Source organism: Pongo abelii, chromosome 3 (assembly GCF_028885655.2).
Source record: "Pongo abelii isolate AG06213 chromosome 3, NHGRI_mPonAbe1-v2.0_pri, whole genome shotgun sequence".
In the NCBI taxonomy this organism is placed as follows: Eukaryota; Metazoa; Chordata; class Mammalia; order Primates; family Hominidae; genus Pongo; species Pongo abelii.
The window spans coordinates 65,018,501-65,043,972 of NC_071988.2; the positions used below are offsets into that span (position 1 = coordinate 65,018,501).

At 36.4% G+C, this 25,472-nt stretch overlaps 1 protein-coding gene across 1 annotated transcript in view; it reads left to right on the forward strand.

Moving 5' to 3' along the window:
- CHIC2 (cysteine rich hydrophobic domain 2) overlaps window positions 1-20,303 on the forward strand; it is a 52,795-nt gene extending 32,492 nt beyond the window's left edge. Inside the window, exons 4-6 of the mRNA XM_002814789.4 lie at window positions 14,545-14,601; window positions 14,768-14,827; window positions 18,878-20,303. Coding sequence (XP_002814835.1) covers window positions 14,545-14,601; window positions 14,768-14,827; window positions 18,878-18,928 — 168 coding nt within the window. The 3' untranslated portion in view covers window positions 18,929-20,303. The remainder of the gene's footprint in view (window positions 1-14,544; window positions 14,602-14,767; window positions 14,828-18,877) is intronic.
- The last annotated feature ends 5,169 nt before the right edge of the window (window positions 20,304-25,472 follow it).

Here is a 25,472-nt window from a genome sequence, read left to right on the forward strand (position 1 = left end):
ATTTACATTTTTTTCTCATTTTTTTTTTTTTTTTTGAGACAGAGTCTTACTCTGTCTCCCAGGCTGGAGTGCAGTGGTGCAGTCTCAGCTCACTGCAACTTCCGCCTGCTGGGTTCGGGTGATACTTTTGCCTCAGCCTCCTCAGTAGCTGGGACTATAGGTATATGCTGCCATGCCTGGCTAATTTTTGTATTTTTAGTAGAGACGGGGTTATGCCATGTTGGTCAGGCTGGTCTCGAACTCCTGGCCTCAAGTGATCCACTTGCCCTGTTCTCCCAAAGTGCTGGGATTACAGGCAGGAGCCACCACCACACTCGGCCTTATTTTTTGCCTTATTTTTTTATTTTTTTTATTTTTTATTTTTTTAGACAGAGTCTCACTCTGTCACCCAGGCTGGAGTAAAGTGGCTCGATTTTGGCTCACTGCAACCTCCGCCTCCTGGGTTCAAGTGATTCTCCTGCCTCAGCCTCCTGAGTAGCTGGGATTACAGGCATGCACCACCATGCCTGGCTAATTTTTGTATTTTTTTTTTTTTTTAGTAGAGATGGGGTTTCATCATGTTGGTCAGGCTGGTCTCGAACTCCTGACCTCGTGATTCGCCCGCCTCAGCCTCCCAAAGTGCTGGGATTACAGGCGTGAGCCACCGTGCCCGGCCTGCCTTCTTATTTTTGAAAATAATAATTAGTAAGGTAAAATTCATGTAACATAGCCATTTAAAAGTGAGCAATTCAGTGATGTTTAGTATATTCACAGTATTGTGCAACTCCCACCTCTATCTAGTTTCAAAACATTTTCCTCACTCCACAACAGAATCACACCCTTACCCATCAAGCAATTTCTCCCCATTACTCCTTCCCTGTAGCCCCAGGCAACCACCAGTCTGTGTTCTATCTCTATGGATTTATTGATTCTAGATATTTCATATAAATGGATCATATGATATATGACCTTTTGCGTCTAGCTTCTTTCACTTAGCATAATTTTTTGCAAGTTTATCTACATTGTAGCATGTATCAGTACTTCATTTTTTATGGGTTAATAATATTCCATTATATGTATATCTCACAATTTATTTATTCATCAGTTGATGGGCATTTAGGCTGTTTCCACTAGCAGTTGTTGCTATTAACATGGATGTGCATGTGTTTGTTTGAGTACTTGTTTTCAGTTCTTTTGTGTATATACCTAGAAATATGGTAATTCTGTTTTTCACTTCTTGAGGATCCAGAATAGTGTCCTTGTGAAGTAAGACCCTCCTGGGTACTCTGAATTAGAACATTTTCTAGTCTGGCTGGTGGAAAGAGGCACTATGCTGGATTTTTATTTTTTATTTTTATTTCTTGTAGAGATAGTGTCTTACCATGTTGCCCAGGCTGGTCTCGAACTTCTAGGCTCAAGCAATCTTCCCACCTCAACCTCCCAAAGTGCTGAGATTATAGGCATGAGCCACCATGCCTTGCCTTACATAGGATCTTATCTGCCTCTGATACTTGCTCATTACTCACCTTGATATTCAGTAAGGACTATCTGCAGATCTCTGGAGTTCGTTCTCTGTTCAGCACTCTCCTCTGGTACTCACTCTGTGACTTCTAGCTGCCCTGGTCTTCCTATTCTTTCACTTCTATCTTTTTAACTTAAGGAGTCCCTAGGCTTTGCCTGGTTTCTCCTGCTTTCTGTGGCCTGGAAGCTTTAAGTCAGGGAGTTTGGGAAATTGTAGGACTTGTCCAAATTGTTTCGGATTTCTCAGGGATCACTGTCTTTCCTTTTCCATGTCCTGAAAACTATTTAAGATGTTTTTTCTTTTTTTGGTTGTTTCAAGTTAGAAGGTAAATCTGGTGTCCATTGCTACATCTTGGCTGAAAATGGAAGTCTAAACATCCTCTTTTTATAGAGGTGTTCTTGACATATATGTACCATGTTAGGTGCCAGGGATAGTATAAGTCTATACTAAGGCTGGGCGCGGTGGCTCATGCCTGTAATCACAGCACTTTGGGAGGCCGAGGTGGGTGTAAATATTTAGAACATAGTATTGGTGTGGTGGTTTTTAGAAAGATTTGCACCTATCTTCTTCTGTGACCTGAGTTTTTAATATGAGATACTGTATTTTTCAATTCTAGGGTGTCCATTTGCTGTTTTTTAAAATAGATTCCAGTTCTTTTTTGAAATTCTTCATTTTTTCATCCAGCTTTCTACTTTCTTTTCTTGAACACATTAATCATAGTTTTAGAGTAAGTTGATTATTCAAGGCCGATAGCCTTGTTAGTGGCTAAGAAAACTTGCATGTCATACATGTGTTATTTGTCTCAGGATAATATCTGTAAAAAAGTTCGATTTACAAAAATTTTTCTTTATAAAGTCATGAATGGCCTTGAAATTAACAACAAATGTATGTAAAATATAATTGAAATGAAACCATTAAGATTTTAAAGTGAAGGGAAGATGGGTGGATTCAGTGAAGTGACTGCATTAGTCAAGAAGAGAAAGGCTTAAAAGTAGACAAGAAAGAGAAGTAAACAGATTAAAATGATACTTAAAAGACAAAAACTGTCAGAATTTGGCGTACTAGGAAATAAGAAAGGTGAAGGGCAGAGGAGAAGGTGTATAAAGATTTATTATCTCTATTTTCCAGCTTTGTTTAGTAGATGTATACTAGGGCCATTCCTTTATTCATCTCAGAATAATATCTGTAAAATATCCATCACATATCTGTAAAAAAGAAAAGTTCTTGACAAAAATTCTTTTTTTTTTGAGACAGAGTCTCATTCTATCACCCAGGCTGGAGTGCAGTGGTACACTCTTGGCTCACTGCAACCTTCACCTCCCGGGTTCAAGCAATTTTCCTACCTCAGTCTCCCAAGTAGCTGGGGCTATAGGTGCACACCACCATGCCTGGCTAATTTTTGTATTTTTAGTAGTGTTGGGGTTTCACCATGTTGGCCAGGCTGGTCTCAAATTCCTGACCTCAAGTGATCCATCCACCTCCACCTCCCAAAGTGTTGTGATTACAGGTGTGAGCCAAGGTGCCCAGCCTACAAAAATTGTTTTTTTGTGATAGTATTATAATAGTTCTGTAGCATGATGAAAAGAACAGGAAATTGAAGGCCATTTAATCCTGGTTTCAGATCCGAGCTCCATCATTTCCTAGTATAAATTTACATTTCTTCACCTCTGTAAGCTTTAGTTTTCATATGTAAAAAGAAAGTAGTCCAAGCCGCCATATAGGCTTGTTGTGCAGATTAAGTAAGGTAAGAAAAGCAAGACACTTAACATGGGGTCAGACCCAAAGTGAGGATCCACAAATGCTGGTTCCTTGTCTCTTCTTGTTTCTCCAGTTGTCTGTTATCATCCGTCAGCAGGTGATTTTCTTTTACCCCTTTCTTCTTGTTTTTTAAAACAATTCCTTTTTTTTTTTTTTTTTTTTTTGAGACGGTCTTACTCTGTTGCCCAGGGTGGAGTGCAGTGACACGTTCACTGCAGCCTTGACCTCCCAGGCTCAAGTGATCCTCCCACCTCAGCTTCCCAAGTAGCTGGGACCACATGTGTGCACCATCACACCTGGCTGATTTTCGTAATTTTTGTAGAGATGGGTTTTCACCATGTTGCTCAGGCTGGTCTTGAACTTCTAGGCTCAAGTGATCCGCCCTTCTCGGTATCCCGAAGTGCTGGGATCACAGGCATGAGCTGTTGCGCCCTGCCTTTACCCCTTTTCTACCTGTTGGTCCTAAGTGTCTCATGCGTCCGTGCGAAGAAACCACCAAACAGGCTTTGTGTGAACAACAAGGCTGTTTATTTCACCTGGGTGCAGGCGGGCTGAGTCCGAAAAGAGAGTCAGCAAAGGGTGGTGAGATTATCATTAGTTCTTACAGATTTTGGGATAGGCGGTGGAGTTAGGAGCAATGTTTTGTGGGCGGGGGTGGATCTCACAAAGTACATTCTCAAGGGTGGGGAGAATTACAAAGAACCTTCTTAAGGGTGGGGGAGATAACAAAATACATTGATCAGTTAAGGTGGGGCAGAAACATCACAGTGGTGGAGTGTCATCAGTTAAGGCTATTTTCACTTCTTTTGTGGATCTTCAGTTGCTTCAGGCCATCTGGATGTATATGTGCAGGTCACAGGGGATATGATGGCTTAGCTTGGGCTCAGAGGCCTGACATTCCTGTCTTCTTATATTAATAAGAAAAATAACATAAAATAGTGTTGAAGTGTTGGGGCAGCAAAAATTTTGGGGGGCGGGTGGTATGGAGACATAATGGACGATATTTCTCAGGGCTGCTTTGAGCGGGATTAGGGGCGGCGTGGGAACCTAGAGTGGGAGAGATTAAGTTGAAGGAAGATTTTGTGGTAAGGGGTGATATTGTGGGGTTGTTAGAAGAAACATTTGTCATATAGAATGATTGGTGATGGCCTGGATACAGTTTTGTATGAATTGAGAAACTAAAGAGAAGATAGAAGGTCTGAATAAAAGAAGGAGAAAAACAGGTATTAAAGGACTAAGAATTGGGAGGACCCAGGACGTCCAATTAGAGAGTGCCTAAGGGGGTTCAGCATAGTTACTTGCTTGGTTGGTGAGTTTTTGGGCTCTATCCTTGAGTTTTATTATGTTGTCATATACCAGGCCAGATTGATTTAGAGAAAAATTTTACACTCTTTATTTAAAAATATACGGAGTCCCCTGTTTTTAGCAGTGAGTAAGTCAGGGCCTTGGTGATTTTGGAGGAAAAAGAAATGCAAAGCCAGCAATTATTTGTTAAAGAAGGATTAGAAATGGCTAGGAGACAGTGAGTGAGATTGATAGTGTGATGGAGATAGCTGGGGAGAGGAGAGGTAGTGGGTGGCATAAGAACGAGAACAAGAATAAGAGTGAGTATAAAAGTAAAGAATAGGACTTCATCAGGGTGAAAGTATTGGAGTGTGTCCTGTCAGCAAAGATCATCTATCCACTCCAAGAGGGAGGCAAGAGTGGCAGATTGGGGATAGATTTTCATGATGGAAAGGAAATGAGAGGTTTTAAGAGACGGGCTAGCGGCTTGTAACCTACATGGAAGAGGTTATGAAATGACGACAGAATAGAATGGGCCTGTAAGGCTGGAAGGAGATATTTTCCTTGGTCCAAGAACCATTTGCCTTGTGTGGGAAGAGATTGATAGGTGGAAGTTTCAGTGGCAGAGTAGGTGGGAGTGACCGACAAGAAGGAGAAAAACTGGCCATGAGGGACAGAAGTTGGAACACTAGCTGCTTTTTTAGCTACCTTATCAGCGTTGCCCTGAATGATGAGATCTGACACCTTTTGATGGCCCTTGCAATGAATGACTCCAGCTTCCTTTGGAAGTAAAGCGGCCTTGAGAAGAGTTTTTATTAAAGAGGAATTAATGATGGAGGACCCTTGCATAGTGAGGAAACCTCTTTCAGCCCATATAACAGCATGGTGGTGCAGGATATGGGAGGCATATTTAGAGTCAGTATAAATATTGATGCGTAGTCCTTTTGCAAGAGTGAGGGCTCAAGTTAAGGCAGTGAGTTCGGCTTGCTGAGAGGTAGTGGAGAGGGGCAGAGCGGTAGCCTCAATGATAGATGTGGAAGATACTATAGCATAGCCTGCCTTTGTTGGTGAGTGGCGATTAGGCCTGGTGGAACTGCCATCAATAAACCAAGTGTGATCAGGATGAGGAAGAAGAAAGAAGGAAATATGGGGAAATGGAGTGAATGTCAAGTGGATCAGAGAGATACAGTCATGGGGGTCAGATGTGGTATCCAGAATAATGTGGGAGGCTGGATTGAAGTCCAGGCTAGAAACAGTGGTAATTGTGGGAGACTCAAAGAGTGAGTATAGCTGAAGGAGCCAGGGAGCAGAAAGTATATGCATCAGGTGGGAGAAAGAAAATAGATTTTGGAAGTTATGAGAACTGTAGAGAGTGAGTTGAGCGTAGTTTGTGATTTTTAGAGCCTCTAAAAGTATTAGGGCGGCGGCAGCCTCTGCACAGAGACATGATGGCCAGCCTAAAATAGTAAGGTCAAGTTGTTTGGACAGAAAGGCTACAGGGCACGGTCCTGGCTCTTGTGTAAGAATTTTGACCGCAGAGCCCAGTACTTTGGCTGTGTGTAATGAAAAGGGTTGGGATGAGTTAGGGAGAGCTAGCATGGGGGCAGCTTCTAGGGCTGTTTTTAAGGAACGGAAAGAGGAGTGGCGAAAGGAATTGGGATCTGTGGGGTCAGCTAGGTTTGCTAGGACAGAATAATGGGTTGTGGAGGGAGGTATTGAGGACAGAGTATATGGGTTTGGCACCACAGGGTGGCTAGACAAGACAATTTGGTTGCTAAGGCACAGATCCTGAACTAACCTAGAAGACTTGTCAGGTTTTTGGACAGGTAAAATGGAGGAATTGTAAGGAGAGTTTATAGGCTTTAAAAGGCCATGCTGTAACAGGTGAGTGATAACAGGCTTTAATCCTTTTAAAGCGTGCTGTGGGATGGGATATTGGCATTGAGCGGGGTAAGGGTGATTAGGTTTTAATGGGATGGTAAAGGGCGTGTGATCAGTTGCCAGGGAGGGAGTAGAGGTGTCCCGTACCTGTGGGTTAAGGTGGAGGGATACAAGAGGAAGACGTGAAGGAGGCTTTGGGTTGGGAAGAAGGGTGGCAATGAGGTGTGGCTTTAGCTTAGGAATAGTCAGGGAAGCAGATAATTTAGTTAAAATGTCTTGATCTAATAAGGGAGCTGGGCAGGTGGGGATAACTAAAAAGGAGTGCATAAAAGAATGTTGTCCAAGCTGGCATCAGAGTTGGGGAGTTTTAAGAGGTTTAGAAGCCTGGCCATCAATACCCACAACAGTTATGGGAGCAAGGGAAACAGGTTGTTGAAAATAAGGTAATGTGGAGTGGGTAGCCTCCATATTAATTTAGAGGAGACGGACTTACCCTCCACTGTAAGAGTTACCAAGAGCATCTGTGATGGTCTGGGAAGCTTCTGAGGCGATCGGGCAGCATCAGTCTTCAGCCACTAAGCCGAGAAGATCTGGGAAGGAGTCGGTCAGAGAGCCTTGGGCCAGAGTTCCAGGGGCTCTGGGAGTGGCTGCCGGGCGAGTGGGACAGTCTGATATCCAGTGGGGTCCTGTACAAATGGGACACGGCTTAGGAGGAATCCCCGGCTGCGGGCATTCTTTGGTCCAGTGGCCAGATTTCTGGCACTTGAAGCAAGCTCCTGGGGAAGAGGTTCTGGAGGAACCCCTGGCAGCTGCAGTTCGGGCGTTTGGAGTTCTTGTGTGCTGGCGACGTAGCTGGGGTTTGTCTCACAGCGGAGGCAAGGAACTGGAACTCAGAAATACATTGTTACTTGGCTGCCTCTACTCTATTATTGTACACCTTGAAGGCGAGGTTAATTAAGCCCTGTTGTGGGGGTTGAGGGCCAGAATCTAATTTCTGGAGCTTTTTTTAATGTTGGGAATGGGTTGGTTAATAAAATGTATATTGAGAATAAGACAGCCTTCTGGCCCCTGTGGGTCTAGGGCAGTAAAACGTCTAAGGGTTGTTGCCAAATGGGCCATGGACTGGGCTGCGTTTTTATATTTGATGAAAAAGAGCCTAAACGCTAACTGATTTGGGAGAGGTCAGATAAAGAAAAAGGAGCATTAACTGTGACTATGCCTTCAGCTCCAGTCACCTTTTTAAGAGGAAATTGTTGGGCAGGTGGGGGAGGGCTAGTCACGGAATGAAACTGTAAGCCGGAATGGGTGTGAGGGGAGGTGATAAAAGTATTATAGGGTCGGGGAGCAGAGGCTGAGGAAGAATTGGGACCTGGCTCAGCCTGTTGAGGAGCAGCCTGGGAAGGAGAGGTCAGATGGGTCTGTAGAAAAGGAGAATTCAAAGGACTCAGAGCTTGGTGTGGAGACTGAAGGAACAGACAGGAGAGAAAGAAGAAAGATTTGGGATGAGTTGCAATGGGAGCAGAGACTAGGGAGGGACCAATGTGTAAAAGAATGCCTGGACGTCAGGCACCTCAGACCATTTGCCCATTTTTCGACAAAAATTATCTAGATCTTGTAAAATGGAGAAATCAAAAGTGCCATTTTCTGGCTATTTAGAACCATTATCGAGTTTGTATTGGGGTCGAGTGGTATTGCAGAAGAAAATAAGGCATTTAGGTTTTAGGTCAGGTGTGAGTTGAAGAGATTTTAAGTTCTTGAGAACACAGGCTAAGGGAGAAGAAGGGGGAATGGAGGGCGGAAGGTTGCCCATAGTGAAGAAGGTAAGTTTAAAGAGAAAGGTAGAGACTCGGAGAAGGGGGGTGGGGAGGAGCCCTGGGCTGCAATGTGGGTGAGCAGCCAAAGCAGGCATCCCCGCAATTGACTTGCCACCATGGGAATGTGGGTGAATGACCAAGGCAGGCGTTCCTGCGGTGATCAGACACCAATGAAATGTGGGTGAATAATCAGGCAGGCATCTCTGCAATGATTAAACACCACAGGAAGGCTGTCTTCCCGAGTCCGTGACTGGCGCCGGAGTTTTGGGTCCACGGATAAAATGTGTCTCCTTTGTCTCTACTAGAGAGGAAAAAGAACTGGAATTGGAAGGACAGGGAGATTGAAGGGTAGTGAGAGAGGCTAGAGAAGAGAGTGAAAAGACCGCTTACCCGATTTGAAATTGGTGAGATGTTCCCTGGGCTGGTTGGTCTGAGGACCCGAGGTTGTAGGTGGATCTCCTCACGGAGTGAGGCGAGGACAGGGAACTGGTCTCCCGAAGGAGTCCCTCTGACCCGAGTCGTTGGCACCAAATGTCTCACACGTCAGTGTGAAGAGACCACCAAACAAACTGTGTGTGAGCAAGAAGGCTGTTTATTTCACCTGGGTGTAGGCGGGCTGAGTCCAAAAAGAGAGTCAGCAAAAGGTGGTGGGATTATCATTAGTTCTTACAGGTTTTGGGATAGGCGGTGGAGTTAGGAGTAGTGTTTTGTGGGTAGGGGGTGGATCTAACAAAGTACATTCTCAAGGGTGGGGAGAATTACGAAGAACCTTCTTAAGGGTGGGGGACATTACAAAGCACATTGATCAGTTAAGGTGGGGCAGAAACAAATCACAGTGGTGGAGTGTCATCAGTTAAGGTTATTTTCACTTCTTTTGTGGATCTTCAGTTGCTTCAGGCCATCTGGATGTATATGTGCAGGTCACAGGGGATATGATGGCTTAGCTTGGGCTCAGAGGCCTGACAGTAAGCACTGATTCTTTCTTTTGTAATTACATATGTTTTTAAAAATTCCTGATAGCCGTACTTTTTATTTTATTTGCTTAGGGAAATTCCTTTGTCTTATGAACAGTTTTTCTAATATTCTGTGGTCAGTTGAAACTTTATTTTTATCTCTTAATTTTTTGGATAATTTTTTTTTAAATAATAATAGTGACATATTTGCTGCCCAAATTCAAGGAGACCCTTCCTGCACCCTGCCCCAACCCAAGCACATTTTTATTTGACTAGATTATTGAAACCAAAAAAACCCTTTGAGACCAAGTGGGATGATTGCTTAGTGGAAATAGGTCAGGCAGAAGGTGGGTCAGATGGGGACCTCAAAACTTAATTTTAGTTTTTTAAAATGTTAGTATTTTCTGAAATGTTACTCAGAGTTAGTAGATAACCCCCTTTAAATTGTGCATGTTTGTATACATGTTTCTTTTTTTCTGGAGAGAGAGAATCCCTATCTTTCATAATTCATAGCCAGTATAACCTAAACAAGTTAATATTCTCTCACTAGCCTAGATAGTAAACTTGATGAAATTCTGTTGAAGATTAGCACCTATTAAGACACTGCTCAGTACTAAGAGGATATTTTTGATTCACAAAATTTTAGCAATTTTTTTTAGCTTATTTCTATCTAAAAATATTACTTTTAACAAATAGTACATGATACTTCAGTGGGTGTTTTAATATATCTAGGTTATTTAAAACTTAATGTTCATATTAAAATTTTAAAAGGTGCTTTAATGTACAGGAAAGGAATTTGTTTAAAAATCCTTTTGAGAAATCATATTCTAGTTTCTTTTTTTGGTGAATCTAGGTTTTTCACGTAGCATAATACTGTGATATAATTATTTAATTTTCTGCACATCACTGGAATATAAAATTTCATATTAATCCAGAATGAACAGAAGTGAAAAATATAATTTCCTCTTAAGTTCTCTTATGTTAAAATAATTCATTTTAAATTATATATGGTTTCTCCCTAATAATTTACAGCTGAAAACATTGTTTTACTTAACAAATTTAATTTACACAGATGTCTAAAGATGAATAGCATTCTTATTTGAAAAATATAAGTTAAAAACAAGATTATGAATATATTCAAAACATTATTTTGGTTAAAGGTTAATTAATGCATTATAGATTTAGGAGTTTAAAATTTAGTTTTCTATTGCAGTAATTGAGTTTGTCTAGGTGTATGTGTGCTTTGCTGTTATAAGCTTACTTTAAATGCTTCTTTGGAACGTATGTCTTATTTGGGTATGTCTTATCTAATATTGCCGATTAATCATTACCTTATTAGCCATTTTATGAATTACTGAGGCCCTTTTAGTTCTCTTTCCGTTTTCATGTTTTTCCTTATTTTCACAATTCTACCAAAAATCTGAAAGGAACCAAAGGCAGTATAAATAGAAGCCAAAATTTCTATTCTTATGTTACTACTACTTGTTGCTCAAGTTAAGTCTGTTTAATACCTATTCAGTAATTGAAATCATATTTTTTTAATCTATTAATTTTTACTTTCACAAAGCTGAATGGCTGTATTAAAAGTAGCCAGTATAACCAATTCACCAATGAGAAAAATATAACCACTAAGCTGTGGAAATGAAGAAATGTGTTTTTTTTTTTTTTTTTTTTTTTTTTTTTCAAAAGAAGAAGGGTTATTTAAAGTGATCTGAGGGAGATGGGTGGGATCCAGATGCTTGGAGCTGTCTACTTCCAGACCAGGTTAGTAACATGACGCCATTCACACAAAAAAGTTGTTTTGCCTGCATATTGTGAGTCTTTTAATTAAAGATAAGAATAAGTGATAAAGTTACATTTCTTGTTGATCATCTTTTGCAGAAAGACTGAGAATTCCATTGGTAAAGAACCGCTAACCTGTCCCCTCACCCCCAGGGTGTGACCAGTGAAAAGGATTAAGGCCCACTGTAGGGAAGCTTGCACTAAAGCCTGAACTGCCCTTTCCCCTGTTCTTTCAGCTAAATAGATTTTTAGTTCCCATGACTATCAATCTGGTGCTTTTCACAAGCACTAAATTCTCTTAAGAAAATTAAAGATGACTTATTTTTTTAGAAACTGGCCTGGAGTACTGAAAGATGGTGTTTTTTGGTACTTTGTTTCATGTTGACAGATCCCATACATATTATTTTTTTCTGATGCATATTAATTTGCTTCAGCTTGTTTTGAATTTGGAGTTGAAATAAACATTTAAAAACCAAGGACAGGTTGTTATATGATTAGATTTGCTTGTCCACAGTTAGCAAGTGTAGAGTTCAACACTGTTGAATCTTACATTTCATTAGAAATAGCTACCTGACAGCCTGTGGACATAAACTCTTTAACTTTTATCTAGATGACTACAGTTATAAAGTGCTTTCTTTTAAAAGCTTTTAAGTAGCTTTTATAAATGCCGAAGTGTCATTTTTTTAGTATCTGCCAAATTGGTATTGTATTTAATCTTGAAAATATATTTTGATTTTCTTAACTAACAATAATTGCATAGTATTAAACATTTTCAGTAGCTCAACCTTTTTTTTTCTATTTAATTTGAGCTCTTGTTGTTACTAACAAATAATTTGTGGCACAGTTTCTTTTCTTTTTTTTTAAAATGACTGCTAGAATCTATATACTTGTCACCTTAGTGTGCTAGAAATGTTCCACTCAAATCAAGGGTTCCTTTCTGGTTTTGTATGTTCTCACCTGCTCCTCACTGTAAATCATTGAGATGTCAAGTGCAATGATTAATTAAGCTGCACGTGCAAGTGCTTTTTTTTTCACCTGTCAAGCAGGAAAGAAGTCTTATAGCAAGATTAGATGGTGCTAATTCACAGCTTTTACTTCAGACTGTGAAGTGTGTAGAAATATTTTATATTTATATGCTTATTCAGAATGTGGCATATCAGGGCTTGTTTGTTTTAGAATTCTTAAATATTGTAAGATAAAATTATTATACCAAGCCCTATCATTAAACTCCTAATTATAAACAAAGAAGAAATTCAGAATTCCTACTAAAATATTTTGGAATTTAAGATTTATACTTTGTAATTATCTTTGATTCAAATACTAGTAGTTGATTTAAGTTAAAGTAAATATTTTTAAGTTTTAAAATTGTGTGTATATATGTGTCTATATATCATAATGAGATCTATTCTTATTATAACATGAGTTTAAATTTCTGATGAAATGATGGTGGTAACTACATTTTTTTCTTTAAGTAATAAGTATTTGCAGAATGTAGTATTAAGCTTTTGGGTACTATTTTATACATTAATATAAAACAATGGACTTGGAAAACTTGTTCTGCTCTAGTTCTTTCATCATCCACCCACCCCCAAAATCATCAGTAAAAGTAAAACCTCAAATTGTAATCTTAATCTATTATTAAAAGGCCCTAGAAAGAAAGATTACAAGGTAGATTCAGGTTTTGAATCGGTTTTGCCATTGGTTTAGCAGCGGGTGGGCAGGCAGATGCCTGCTCAGAGTAGAACCTATTGCCATTTTTCACCATTGATAGAGTAGCCTTTCAGAGTCAATGAGCTCTGTCAATGTGAGCTTGTCAAGGCTACAACTTCATAGACCTGAGAGGCGGTTTGAGAGGTCAGCCCTTTTCAGGTTCGCTGTGATGCAAATGAACTTTAATGCTTAAACAACTATTGGAATTTTTATGTCTGCTCCTTGTTCTTTTTTCTTCACAAAGTCATTGACGAGACATTCAGTGCTTTTTAAATTGGAAGTTGCATTGTGCTAAAGACCTAGTACAGATTTACGGAGGGCTGAAAGCAGTTAGATCATGTTCTTTTCATGGTGCGATTAGAATCAAATCGATTTCCCTACAGCCTTCAGCATTCAGATGGCAATTTTAACAAAGCTTGGGGGCTAGACAAGGGACAAAACGACCGAACTGAATGTTAATTACACTCTGCAGCCTTATTTTCTTTTGATTTGGGGCTGACTGGCAACTAAATTAACAAAAAGTGTGACCATAACTGCTGCCCTATTTTCATTTAAAAGGAGAGCAGCCTCTAAAAGGCTATCTTTACAAAGAAACAAGTGAGGTCTGCTGATCATTGTTAACAAGGGCACATTTTTTTTCTTTAAAATTCTTGCCAAAAAGACTCTTCAAAAAAAGTAATGTAATAAATTAGTCATTGGCATGTTATTACCGAGAGAAGTAGTTGATTTTCTGATTTTTATGACATAAGCTTGGAAAATGTAAGGCAGTAGTCGTAATTCATTGGTAGTTATGAATTATAATTGGCATCTATGTGACTTTGGTGTGTTTTTAGCATGTTTAATATGCTAAAAGGTAATGTAACTATTTAAAGTAGATACTTTAAATACATATTAAAATTTTATTATGTAACATTAAACTTTTCAAACCCAGCTTGATCCTAACAGTTTTTCACCTAGCTAATCCTTGCTTGACACGCAAATTTTCATATTTGATTACTAGTACTTCTTTATACCACATTAATAGTGGTAAGATGTTTTTTTCTTTCCCTTGCAAGAAAAGTGCAGCTGAACCAAGTTGCAAGTTGATCCTGGTGGCAACACTGTCATTTTTGCACCTGCAGCTGTGTCAGTCTCATCCTAACACCTGGCACCATGAATTATCCTCTTTTATTCATATTCTCAAGCAAGAAACATTTCATGCAGCATAGCATATCTTGCAACAATCAACTGAAGTAAATTCTCAGTTGATTCCTGAAGCAGTAGTATTGAATTAAGAGTTTGATTTTACTATCAGATGATACTTTTATGTTGGTTTAAATAAAATTTTGGCTCTGTTCAAAAAAATCTATTGGTAGAATAATAAGTAAGCTGGCTTTTAATTATGGGCATTATTTTAAGCATGATGTGAAAATTAGTTTGATTTTATAACTCATTGATTTTTTTAATATTCCAATTTTTTGTTTTGGAACTTACTGAAAGGCCATTTGCATTTTGTTAACTTTTGTTTTAAAATATGTATTAAGGAACTCGCGTTACTATTTAAGTATTGGAAACATTTTTGAAAGAAGTGGGGCTTTAATTTTATTTGGCAGATGACATTAGCTTTTTAAAACTTGATAGTTTTAAATCAGAGGCTAGTAAAAAAAGATTCGTATGATAAAAATAAAGCCATATCTTTTTTAAGAAAGAGTACTCTTTGTGTTCAGGTTACCATTTAGTGCTTAGAACATCGATAGTGATGCACACCACACTATACTCAGTCACTGTCTTATACCTCTCCCCTTTGCACAGAAAAAGCAGCTGCAAAACAAAGTTTTCTAAAACCAGTCAAGAGTAAACTTTTTTCTCATTTGTCTTCCAGACACGAAGATCGATTGAGAAGTTATTAGAATGGGAAAACAATAGGTTATACCACAAGGTGAGTACCACAGGGAGCAGCTTCATACTGTTGGGGTCTGAATTGCACAGTATGGAAACAGATGCTTTTGTTGAACTAAAAATATGAAAGGTGGACAAATGGGTTAGTCTCTGTGCTGCAATAAAATAGAGCTCATTTTTCTTCTTTTACTCTCCTACTTGTCTAGCTGTGCTTGCATTGGAGACTGAGCAAAAGGAAATGTGAAACGAATAACATGATGGAATATGTAAGTTAAAGGGCTGTTTTGTGAGTTTCTCTATTAAATGATCATTTATTTTGCTTCTGATCTTATTCTTTCCATGATTATTAATCAGCAAAGGTGTCAGGAGCTTAATCTCCTGAGTGCAAGGATTTTCTACGGTTCACAGATGCATGGTTTCATGTGTAAGACTGATTTATAAAGTTATGAATGACTTGAAAACAAGGCTTCACTGTGTTCTGAAAAATAATAAATTAATTGCCAAGATAAAATAGCCTGAACATGTGTTGATGGAGTGTGAAATTTTAGATGCTGTATAAAGAATAACCACAACTTTGGTTACGCAGCAAGTCAGATATGGCTTTTTTATATAATGCTAATCAAGTTTCCAAGTATGGAAGAAAACCTTTCAGCCAAGCCATTGGAGCTTAAGAAACCTTTACCCTTTATAGATTTTAACTGCCCGTACCTCAGTGCCCTTTAAAGAATCTCTTTTAAAGTGTTATTAGAATACTGCTTTGTAAAAATTAAAAGTAAGCAGGAGATGAGATGTTGATCATCTTGTGTTTACTTGTTAAAAGATATCTGATTTGGCGCATATATACAATGAATTTTAGAACTTACTCAGCATGGGATTTAATTTACTGACTCCATGATTTACTTGAACAGTTTTTCTCCTTTTGAAAATTTCAGAATACTCTAGAAAATTAAGAATTTTAATTCTCTTTTGAGCTTGGATATTTTATTTTAAATATGGCCAGGTTATTACTTTAAAAGAAAAAGATCTAAGGAAAAGTTAATTGTTGGAAATAAAACTCAGAGCCTTTGTGAAGTACCTGTTAACAACATTTCTGAGGAATTTTGTCTATTCTTTAAAACAATATAGCCATCATAGATGTGTGTGTGTGTGTATGTGTAAAATATTGATTAAAACAGTGTTTAGTTGTAAATTATCATAAAATCATTTATCTCTGTTAGCATTTTCCTGTTCTTTCATTATCACACAGTCAAATCCTATTTCTAGCCTTGAACATAAAAAATATTTTTAAAATGTCTTAGACTAGCTTTATTCAATGAACCAAATAATGTAGATTTTATCTTTACTATATCAAACATGTTAATTTATGATGGTGAGAAAGACACTTGGTACTTCTTTATAATCATAACACATTTGAGTAACTCGTTTTGAGGTGAGGATACTAGCTAGTCTTGTATTTTCATCTTAGATAGTAAGAGCGTTTATGTATGTATTTTGGGGAGAGGGATGGATAGGAGATGTAAAGAATTTAGTGAAAAAAATATTTACTACATTTATAACACAAACACTAAGCTTAAAACTGAGGTATTAATTTTTTCGTGCATTTCTAAATTTACTTTGGAAAGGAAAACATAAAAGTTATCCCAATGCTGTGATTTCCAGATAGAACTATATGACTATAATTTATTCATAAAATAATTTAGTAACCTTCCAAAACATTCTCAACTATATGCTTTGTTTGTAAAATAAGTTTCCTTGAATTTTTAGATAATTAAGCACTTCTGCTAAAGCCATTATATTATTTTCACTCCATCATAGAAGATACCCAGAAGAGTAGTAAAGATAAAATAAATATTTCAATTGCTAGGAAAAAGCTGGGTGTAGTGGGCATGCCAGTGGTCTAGCTGGGGAGGCTGAGGCAGCAGGATCACTTGCGTCTAGGAGTACAAAGACAGTCTAGGTAACATAGCAATACCCACCTCTCTTTAAAAAAAAAAAAAAGCTGGGGAGAAAAAATGTGTTTTGCTAGATTTTCTTAGAGTATATATATATATTTGTGATAGTTGAAAGTGAGAATAATGTAGCTTAAAAATTTATAAAAATGAATTTTGAAAGTTAAACTAGCAAATAAAATTCATTTTATCTAATGAATTTGGGCCTTTTTAACCATGTGTCCCTCTTTTCCTCAACTTTTCTTAACTTACGGAAATTTAATTTTGTTAAAAGAAAATAATTATCCTTGATTATAATTTGAACATTGGAGATACTAAAAATATATATATATATATGTATATATATATATGTATATATATATATATACATATATATATATATACCACCTTGGTGCTAACTTTTCTTTGTTCAGATATGGTAGAGATGGATGATTTAGAATAAATGAGACAAGTGGCCAGTCTCTATGTGTGGCTTCTGAAGGAAAAATTTGTAGACTGTATTATTTAAAAACTAATAGTTCAAATGTAGGCAAAGATAGCCCTTATTTTATGTTATGTATTAATAGTATATATTATAAAGTGTGGAGATGCCCACACCTGGGGACTAAAATTATAAAGACTGATTGAGGACATACTTGAAATACAAAATTATTTATTTAATGTTGACTCCTAAGTAGTTTAAACATTTAATTGTCAAATTTTAAAGCTGCAAATAATCTTGTTATCTAGTTCAATGCCTTTATTTTATAGATAAGAAACCTGAGAAACAGGAAAATCTAGCTCAAATGAAGAAGCTTGTTGGGAGAAAGTGTTTTAACAGGGAGCTAGTGAATATTTTTTAGGCAAATCACAGGTCAGGAGAGTGGCAAATGTGACAGCTAAGGCTTAGTGCAGGATACCTAGAGTAGGACAGGAATATTTTTGAGCCAGGTATAGAAGTATATCTTCTTTATTGAGGCAGATCAAAAGCCAGGAGAACTGAAGACTGAAAATGAAGATTCCTGGCCCAGACAGCTAATTTGTAGAAGTATTGAAATCTGGAGGTCATATCAAGCAAGACACAGTTTCTGAAAAAGAATGATGAGTTCACTAGACTTAGAAACTTTTAAAATCAAATAATTTTTAAATCACCATCTATTTAATACAAATTTGGAGCAAAAGAGTTGATTGTAATTTAAGAAAATTCAAATTTGGAAAGATTAGCTCTGGTCACTTTGTGTAATTCTGTGTTACCATATTTTGTTTTCGTTGGTTTTCCTTTAGTTTCCTATTGAAAGGCCTTTTGGAACAAATTTTAGGCTTTAATTTTGCTAACCTAAGAAGAAATGGACTTTTTAAAAAATTAAGAGATAAAGGACCTTTTATCTAAAGATTACATATTCTGGTAGAGTAAAATAAGAGCAACTCTAGAACTTAGAGAAGACTCATGTAATTGGGTTGATTAAAAAGGAGAAAGTGTGAAGAAAAATGTTGGGTGAGCTGCAGTCACGTAGGGTGGTAGAAAGGGCGAGGCTTTGGAGAACACATGGACACAGGAAGGGGAACATCACACTCTGGGGACTGTTGTGGGGTGAGGGGAGGGAGGAGGGATAGCATTAGGAGATATACCTAATGCTAAATGGCAAGTTAATGGGTGCAGCACACCAGCATGGCACATGTATATGTATGTAACTAACCTGCACATTGTGCACATGTACCCTAAAACTTAAAGTATAATAATAATAATAATAATAATTAATAGATTAGATAGATGATCAATAGATAGATGATAGAAAAACTATATCTCTGTAATGGAGATAAAATAGAATCCTAAAAAATAAAAAAATAATAAAAATAAAAAGTCTTTTATTCAAACAGTGACTCCACATTCAATTGTGATACAACTTCTCTGGATCATCAGTTTCCTCATCTGTGAAATAAGGATTATAATACTTGCCCCATAGAAAAGTTGTTGGGTTTAAAGAGACCCAATGTAGTATGGAACACCTGGTATACAGTTAGTTCTATAATACTAGCCCCTTTTCTCATGAGTGCAGGGGAGCGTGCATGTATTCATGTTTGCTCCCCCAGTGTATCAGGAGCACTATCTATATCACCCTTCTCAGACTTCGGTGATTTTACTTGCTTATTTGTCTTCCTTTTCATACAGCCAAGGTATTTCGTGTATTTGGTAAAGGTCCAGAAATAAAAAGAAAAATTCTCAGTGATGGAACTCTGCATTATCAGATAAAGATCTGTTTTAGTAATGCAAAGTTGCAGTTTTAAAATGTGAATGGATTTTCAAAAAAATTGTGAAAGCATATAATTGAAGTTTTAAGAAAAAATTTTGTTTAAATCTTTTAAAACCTTTTTCTTCTCCTTTTACAGGTCATCCTCATAGAATTTTTACCAAAGACACCGATTTTTCGACCAGATTAGCATTTACTTTATTTATAGAGACTTTCCAAGTATGTTGTCTTTCCAATGGTGCCTTGCTTGGTGCTCTCCTGGTGGTGACATAACATTGGTTCTACAGAATCGTGTGGTGTTTTTTTTGTTTGTTTGTTTTTTTTTTTAAATAACCGCATGTTCTAAGTGTGCATTTTTGTCAATCTTTGCAACAGTTATTTCATACAGATGTTTAATACTTAAGTTATTGTGCTCTTTTCTGTTATGTATTCTGATTTTCAAGGATTACTTTTTTGTATTATCAAAAAAATACATTTGAACTTAGCATAAAAAGTGGCCAGCCTTTTTTATTTTGTCACCAAGGTACACACAGTCCTTTATTTATAAATTCCTTAACAGAGAAAAACACCTTTGTAAGGCTCAACTTACCTATTCCAGCAAGCACACTTCTTCTATCATTTTTTCTTTCTTTTAAAATTTGATATTGTCATTATTTTAAAATAGTAAGTTTTCTTTAATAGTCTTTTGGAACCTAACATACCCTTTCTCATACAATTCCTAATGCTCTGTTTATGGCAGATAATCTGTAACATTATGAAGACCTATCAAAAAGTTTTAAAAGTATTTCTGTCTTCAAAGGTAGTAAGACAGGATTAAATTTTTATTAGAATAGACAAATCAGTGAATGGTATGCATGTATCTAGTGGTTACTAGAACTCAGGATCACAAAATATAGTAGCATCACGATCTGTGTATATTTTTGATCAAGATGATAATAATGGCCTTACTTGGGTTTTTATTGTTTATCAAATCTTACATACAAAAGAGTGGAAGTATTCCTTTACAGAATTTCTAAGGAAAATATTTCTTCCAATCTGTCACAATTATAGAATGGATATATGTTTCAGAAAAGTTTTTGAAAGAAAGCAAAAGTTCTAGAACTAAAAGTAAGCTGGTATTTAATATCCCATTGATATTTAGAAAAGATTGTTAATAAATGGAGGATGCATTTAGTACTATTTTTATCCACTAGTTCACTTTCAGTACAGTTATGTATACTTGTTTTGATTGAGAGTGTGACATACATGTTAAATCAGATTAGCTTGTTTCTTTTAAATATATATATACACAAATACATATAATTTTTTCTCCTTTTTGTTGTGCATATCTCTATGCATTTTTAAACTTTTAGATTTGTGAATGACCTATGTGTAAATTTTTGTTTTTAGAAACCAGAAATTATACAAGTTTTAATGTGTGTCAAGAACTTGTTCCATACAACTGTGGTATCGAGCAATAATGTTAATAACTTTTGGAATTATATAAACTATGCTTAATAATTTGTATTGAGAATTGGTACCACTATACAATACTTTTTTCCTTGTATTAAATCTTTTAAATACCAGTTTCATTAATTTATATACCTGTATTTTTAAAAGTATTTCTTTGTACTTACCAAAGTACTGTAATCTTATATAAATTTGAATAGTCAAATGCCAGTATCTCATGTCCTATATCCTGTCTTGGATATTAGGAGCTATCTTAAAAACTAGGATTTAAAATTTTTGTTTGTTTGAGAATTATATGTTTTCCTTGCCCCCCAAGTAACAACTTGAATTTGTAGAACACTTTGCCTGTGAAGAGTTCAAAGTACAAAGAATTCAAATACTTATTTTATTTAACTTGTGTCTAGGGTGTGTCCTACCACCTTAAAGTAGTGCAATTAAAAATAATGCCATCTAGAAACTTCAGTATTCCTCTGTGGTTTCAGTGTGAAAAATAATTGTATCTTCATACAACGCTAAATCTGCCTCAGGATTCAGAAAGATCAGAAAAATATAATGACTGTGTAAACTATGCAACACAGTGTTCCCTGTATAAAATTGTATAAATCCATAGAGCACCATATTGATAAGCTTTATAAGAAGAACTTATCTATTTACATAATTTATTCTCCTGTTACGAGTCTACTGTGGATAATAATTTTAAAATTACTATATTCCCTTAGGGATATTTTAACTGTAAGATAATTTTCATAGTTGATGATATTAAGTATCGAATCTTTAAAAGCTTTTCCGATTTTATTCAGCCATGTGCCATTTGCTTAAAGATTCCCTAGAAACATACACTTCCAATGTATATATAGAAAAGAACTGTGAATACTTAATATGTGGTATTATAAGCCAGTTATGCCTTGGGCATTTAGATTTTCATGCTTGGATTTTCATTAGTAGCCTGTAGTATAACTGTATCCTTTCTTGAACCATGAATTTAAGTGCCCACATTACTGGATAGTAGAGATGCCCATATTAAGTAAACATCAGTCTAAGGAAATATTTAAAGTGATGATTTTTCTTCAGCTTCTGTTTTCTGACTTAAAGTTTGTGGGACATAAACCGTAGAGCTTTTTAAACTGGCCAAGAAAAAATATTATTGGCAGAAAGTTTGGTATATGGATTCTACATAGGCTAAGGTAAATAACTTATGGTCTTTTTAAAATACATTACTGGCATTTTACAATCAGTCACCATTTCTGTATAGAAACATTCTTTTCTCAACAAATGTACATTGACAACCCTGTTATATTTTAATATATAACTCTGGCTATCTGGGTTAAAATGATACTCCAAAGCCTAATGACTGTAGTAAAACTGATGTGACACATTCAGCTTCTAAGGTAGATGTTGGCACTCCCTTACATGGAGATCACCTTACCTATCTAAAATGATCATCAGATGCTTTATTAAGACTCTTTAATGACTAGATTTCATTTATTTAAAATATAAACATGTAATTTTGCCCTAAAATCAACAAAATAAATTCAACAAAGCCTTGAATAATAGTAAACAATGATTTTCTTTTCTTACTAGAAAAACTAGTTTTGTAATTGAATAATTTTAAATCAGGAAGAATCCAGCTTTCCCCAAGGTTTTGTCTTTAGTGTTATTTTTTCAGTGTTAGAGAGCTTCTGGTTGTTTCTTTATATTAATAGACCCAGGCCAACCATAAAAATCTTTGACAATATTCTGTCTCTATCTTTGGATGTAAAAGGACATTAAATAGTAATACATACAGTTGGACCCACAGTTGCATGAGTTCAAACTACTAGTTTTGTATAACACTATGTACATAGTCAGACTGTTTAAACTTTTGTGGTATTTAGCCTCACAATTATAACCTTTAACTGCATGCTTGATGTTTCACTGTAAATATTTGCTTTGACTTGCTGTTAATCAGTAGTACTAAATCAAAACTATAGTGTCTTAAAGCTGTCTTGGACTGAACTCCAGCATCTAGTCTGGCACCCTCTTTCCTTTTATCCTTTTGGACACCATGGATTCTTTTGCCGTCCTCCTGATGTCCAGAGTGTTTACCTAGGCCTGAACATAGTTCAGAATTGCAATTTTATCTTTCTTCCTCAAAGCTCCCAGTAAGAACAGTAATTTTTTTTTTTTTTTTTTTTTTTTTTTTTGAGACAGAGTCTCACTCTGTTGTCCAGGCTGGAGTGCAGTGGCACCATTTAGGCCCACTGCAACCTCCACCTCCTGGGTTCAAGCAATTCTCCTGCCTCAGCCTCCCGAGTACCTGGGATTACAGACGCCCGCCACCACGCCCAGCTATTTTTTTTGTATTTTAGTAGAGATGGGGTTTCACCGTGTTGCCCAGGCTGGTTTCAAACTCCTGTGCTCAAGCAATCTGCCTGCCTCAGCCTCCCAAAATAAGAACAGTAATTCTTTTGTATTCTTAGGTAGGTGTTTAGAAGACCAATTAAAGTAAGTCGCATTAAGTGATGAATGGCTGACACCCTCACTTCTGCTAAGGTGGTACTTGGATTTTAAAAATGCATTTTAAAAAGAGATTTCTTAATTGATGCAGTGGTGCAATTGATGTTTCCTTCTGAAAAGACCCTAATGGTCCACGCTTTCTAGGGAGGGAACAATAGGATGGTTGGACATGGGGTTGCTTCTCAAACCTCTGTTTTTGAAAGAAGGTGATTAATAATTAGTTTTTGGGAGGAAAGAATAGGCTAATTTTAGACCAAACTATTAATTATCCCATAGCCGTTTGTGTTTATTTAACCCTTTCTTAAATAAAGTAACTCTTAATTTTTCCTTGATGTCATGGCCAACTTTATGTTGTTTTTAGGAATATATCTTGAGATTTGAAGAATGTCTTTAAATCTTGAGTTATCTTGTTCTGCACTTCTGTGGAGATCTTTAGATAATTAAGAGAAGCTTAAATATTATTGGTGTTATTAATCATAATTCTATCTGTTTCTGTAATATGGAGCCTTATCTCCCCCACCCCAATGGCATATCGAACTAACAGAGGTTGTTTATAATCTTAATAGGTAGTACTGAAAACAGAAATTCAGGATGTTGATCCTGATTTGGAATTCATTTCTGATATTCTACAAGATCATCCAACTACTTGGCCTTTTTGGTTTCATTTTCATTTCCCAAGCAGGGAGATACTATGACTACCTCAGGGTGTTATCTTGTGAAGCAATATTTTTCAATAGTTTATTTTCCTGTTATTAAGGCCTATATAAAAGTAAGTAGTTAGATGTTTAATAATAATGATTGAACAGGTTTTTCAATATATTTACAAAGTCAGCGCAAACTTGAATTATTGTCAGGTTTTGCATTTAAAATGGAAGAGATTGGGTATTCCCTATATGTACTTATAATGCTTTGCATGTTTAAAAATCAGGGAAACATTAAATATAGTACTTTGAAGAAAGTTTCTAATAAGATTTTTAAAAATACAGTTACGTCTGAGATACTTAAACAAAATCATGACTTTTTTTATATCCCCTCTATTTCATAAACATGGTGCTCTGATATTGAGTTGATTACTTTTTTCTCTTTATGAAAACCAGTATATTGCTTTCCCAGCTCTTTATCTTAGAAAGTATTTTGATGAAGTGACCATACCCGGTATCCTTAATTTTGGCAAATAAGCTGTATATTGCTCTGTTGTTTTTTATTTAAAGAAACATAGTGTTAAGCAGCCTTCAAGAGACATAAGTGATGGGTCAGTGTTTTGTCTACTCGATTTTATTGAGACATAACGTACCTTCAGACTGCAGAGTTTCTATCCTATTGTGTCTTCTACTGGTTCTTAATTTAGTATAACTGGTTCCATTTCTTTTTCTTGGCATAAATTCTGTATAGATTTAAAATGTTCTAGAAGGAAAGAGTATTTCCTCAAGAAACCTTTTGCTCTAAATTAAAGAACTCCTCTTCCTTTAGTAGCAGCTGTTTAATTAGGTAATTACAACAATCTCATTACATGGCCACCAAGTCTTTATAAACAGGAGCTTGTTTAACTCAAGTATCAAAGCACTTTTAAATTCTGTATTTCTTTTTATGTTTATTGAGGTTATTAGCATTATGCCCTCTCAGAAGGGTTAAGTATTGTGAAACTTACCAGTTGTGGCAGTAGAATCAAGGCAAACATGATTGGAAGGCAAAATGCTGAAATCTACTGGCTGAGAGAAATAACTGCGTTATTATCCTACTCTTTGGTTTACAAGGGTGAACGTTATGCATTGGTCAGAAATTGCACACAGCTTTTTGCTTTCTTTATACATTCTTTATATATTACAATGCAAATTATTTTTAAAGAAAAAGAAAAAATATTATTCTAGATAGAATTTTCCTTTATCATCATGTCTTTTGAGAATGGGAGGCTACCTTGAAACAAATATACTCAGATTTATCTTTTATAATATAAATGTGACCATTAAAAAAAATAAAGGGTTCCAGGAATTTGTTCCTATATCTTTTTCTTTTTTTTTTTTTTTTTTTGCCACTAACATAATTTATATCCTTAAATGAACATGGAATAGTTTTCATATAAGATAATCAGAAATTTCTGATGGTGAGCAGTTATGCAGAACTAAGAGCAGGGTCCCTAAAAATATGCTTTCAGATAATTATACAGCATTCAGGTAAGTCTAGTAACATTAGAAAATGAAGATAACTGGTAAAATATAAAGTTGAATGTCAAAGGTATGTATTATGTTTTTGCTTTCATTATTAAGATATTAATCCCACTGTCAAATAAACGTGGTTTTTTTTCTTTTTTTGAGATGGAGTCTCACTCTGTCGCCCAGGCTGGAGTGCAGTGGCACGATTTTGGCTCACTATAGCCTCTGCCTCCCAGGTTCAAGCAATTCTCCTGCCTCAGCCTCCCAAGTGTCTGGGATTACAGGTGTGAGCCACCAAGCCCAGCTAATTTTTGCATTTTTAGTAGAGAGCGTTTTGTCATGTTGGCCAGACTGGTCTCAAACTCCTGACCTCAGGTGATCCACCCACCTCAGCCTCCCAAACTGCTGGGATTACAGGTGTGAGCCACCACACCCCGCCTATTTTTCTTAAAATGAGATTGTTTTGTTAGATAAAAACTTGTTGGCCTTCATAATTATGAAGAAATACATAATGGGTTATGTTTAAGGTGGCTTAGTTTTTGGTCCTGTGTTGGTTGTAGTATATTTAGTCTTGTAAAATTAAGTCTTCATTGATTGTATTGATTGTTCTTTTTTTAGTAAACAAATGGAGACTAATTT